Below are 2,516 nucleotides of genomic sequence, written 5' to 3'. Positions count from 1 at the left end.
TTGGCTGCATGGGGAAGTGGTACCCCAACTTGCCTCTTTCAGGGGTCAGCTGTATGCCTAGAACAGGTTACTGATTCAAGTATCATTGCCATCTGCCCTCTGTCCAGTATGTTAATATTTGTCCTATGTATTTAGGTATTCTATTACTAGGTACATATACACCTGTAGTGAGAGTCTCTTAATGAATTGGTCCCTTTGTCATGATAAAATGACCTTTATCTCCTGTGACAGTTTTGACTTGGTGACTGTACAGAATGTCTTCTCTCATGTCCTCACTTTTACCCTGTATTTTTTTGTACAGATGAAGTAAGTCTTAGGCAGTATATCACTGGACCTTTTTAAAACTCATAAACTCATTCTATGTCCTTTAATTAAATAATTTAATAGATTTACATTTAAAATAATTACTTATGGGCATATTTTACATATTGATATTAATCAATGTGACAGCCAGCCTTCCATTGGTGGAATAAAATATACAAGACAATCTACTTAAAAAGAAAAAGGCTTGGGATGGAGAGATTGCTTATGGTTAAGGCATTTGACTATAAAGCCAAAGAATCCAGGTTCGATTCTCCACGACCCACGTAAGCCAGTTGCACAAGGTGGAGCATGTGTCTGGAGTTTGTTTGCAGTGGCTAGAGGCCTGGTGTGCCCATTCTTTCCCTTTATGTCTCTCATCTGCCTCTTTCTTTCTCTTTCTGTAAAATAACTTTTAAAAAAGAAAAAAGAAAAAAGCCAATACACACACACACACACACACACACACACATATATATATATATATATATATATATATATATATATATATATATATAATTTATATATATATATTTTTTTTTTACAAAAAATGTTCTATTTAGAAGACATGGCATTGTAAGGAAAACATATTTAGAATCATCATTCTACAATTGTTCAATTTTGCTTTTTCTTTTTAACAACATTGTCTTTTTCAAAGAATAACAGGTAGCTGGTTACATGTGAATCATGTGTCCAAACCTGACCGGAGGCCTCACACTTCTGTTAAATTTGAACATTTTCTCACCTCTACTTGTAAGTTATCCCATTTATATTAGTGCTTAAGAACTACATACGCTTGTTTTAAACCTTTTTTGGGTTTTTTGAGATAGGGTCTCACTCTAGCCCAGGGTGACCTGGAACTCATTCTGTAGATCTAAGCTGGCCTTAAATTCATGCTGATCCTATGACCTTGGCCTCCTAAGTACTGGGATTAAAGGCCTATGCCACCATGCCTGGTTTGTTTTAAATATTTTAAAAACCTGAAATAAACTGCAGAATTTCCTAAGAGTAGAGGTATTCTGGTTAAGGATAAAAGTATGGTCAGGTGAAAAGCAAAATTAGTAATGCAAATGCAATCCACAACAAGAAAAATAATTTTTCTCCAAGCCATTCTGTAGAGATGTGTCATTTCCAAGTCCCAGTGGAAGGAATGGAGTCACTGCCCAATTCTGTTGCTACAATGTGCCTGTAAGCTGCCTTACTTCAAAACAGAAGTACATTTGCAGAATATTGTACTGAGTAACAGCACTGAAGGTAATTGTTACAGGCTCTTAAACTCTGTATTAAATGGTTGCATCTTAACTATTTATACAGATCATTGGTCCAATAACATGAAAATAGAGAACAGCATCTGGAAAGTTATCTCATCCCATGTGCAGAGATAAAAGGGTTAACCATTCTTCCCAGTATTTCTGAAGGCAAGTCCTTGTTTATAGTGAAATATGATGGAAATTCAAGTGTTACTTTTTCCAGGCTACTGCATGAAAAGGATGCTGAAGGCCATCACTACACAGCACACTGCGACATATGGACTTTTTCGTTCACCAGTTCTGGCACATTTCCAAAATATCCCCAACAATCCAGTCTTATTTCTGTCCAAGATGCTGGGTGCCAAGGACCGGATGTAAGCACAGGTACATATAAGCAGCAAGATGACAGTCAGCAGACTCTGGAAATTGAAAATGGCAGACATAGTGACGCCAGCCGAGCCCAGCCACATCACCCTTCCAGGCCTCCGGCGGAAGCAAAAAAGGCCTATTTTAACTCATGGTGTCAGAGGTTTCATCCATAATTTGCTGTGGGTATCTGGTGAAGCAGCGCATCATGGCAGAACACACAGTGAAACTACGTACCCCATGGCTACGATGTAAAGGAGAATCAGGAAGGGGTTTCATCCCAGTATCTTTTGCAGCTGTAATTTGTTTTGTTTATCCTTTTGTGTATTGACTAGAGTTTCTCTTTCTGCTTCCCATGAGGTTCACATAAAGCATTGTACAATCATCTGTTTCAAGGTGATATCAATGAGGTATGGTGGCACATACCTGTAATTGTAGTTCTCAGGAAACTGAGACAAGACAGCAGAGAGTACCAAAGTAGCCTGGGCTACATATTGAGTGGTTTGATGCTACATAGCAAAACCTTACTTAAAAAAAAAAAAAAAAAAAAAAAAAAAAAAAGCTGCCAGGTATGGTGGCTCACACCTTTTATCCCAGCAC

The 2,516-nt window shown here is 37.7% G+C and overlaps 1 protein-coding gene across 1 annotated transcript; it reads right to left on the bottom strand.

Moving 5' to 3' along the window:
• Window positions 1-1,591: 1,591 nt before the first annotated feature.
• Window positions 1,592-1,994, bottom strand: LOC123458814 (protein kish-A-like). The gene has a single exon (XM_045144348.1). The coding sequence runs from the start codon at window positions 1,991-1,993 to the stop codon at window positions 1,775-1,777; it is 219 nt and encodes a 72-aa protein (XP_045000283.1). The 5' UTR covers window position 1,994; the 3' UTR covers window positions 1,592-1,774.
• Between the last annotated feature and the right edge of the window lie 522 nt (window positions 1,995-2,516).

Source organism: Jaculus jaculus, chromosome 2 (genome assembly GCF_020740685.1).
Source record: "Jaculus jaculus isolate mJacJac1 chromosome 2, mJacJac1.mat.Y.cur, whole genome shotgun sequence".
NCBI lineage: Eukaryota > Metazoa > Chordata > Mammalia > Rodentia > Dipodidae > Jaculus > Jaculus jaculus.
Note: the sequence above shows the minus strand (reverse complement) of the source record. Positions and strands in the feature narration are given on the sequence as shown.

Excerpts from the sequence above, each read along its gene's own strand:
- LOC123458814 (XM_045144348.1), bottom strand. The coding sequence starts at position 1,993 with ATGTCTGCCATTTTCAATTTCCAGAGTCTGCTGACTGTCATCTTGCTG.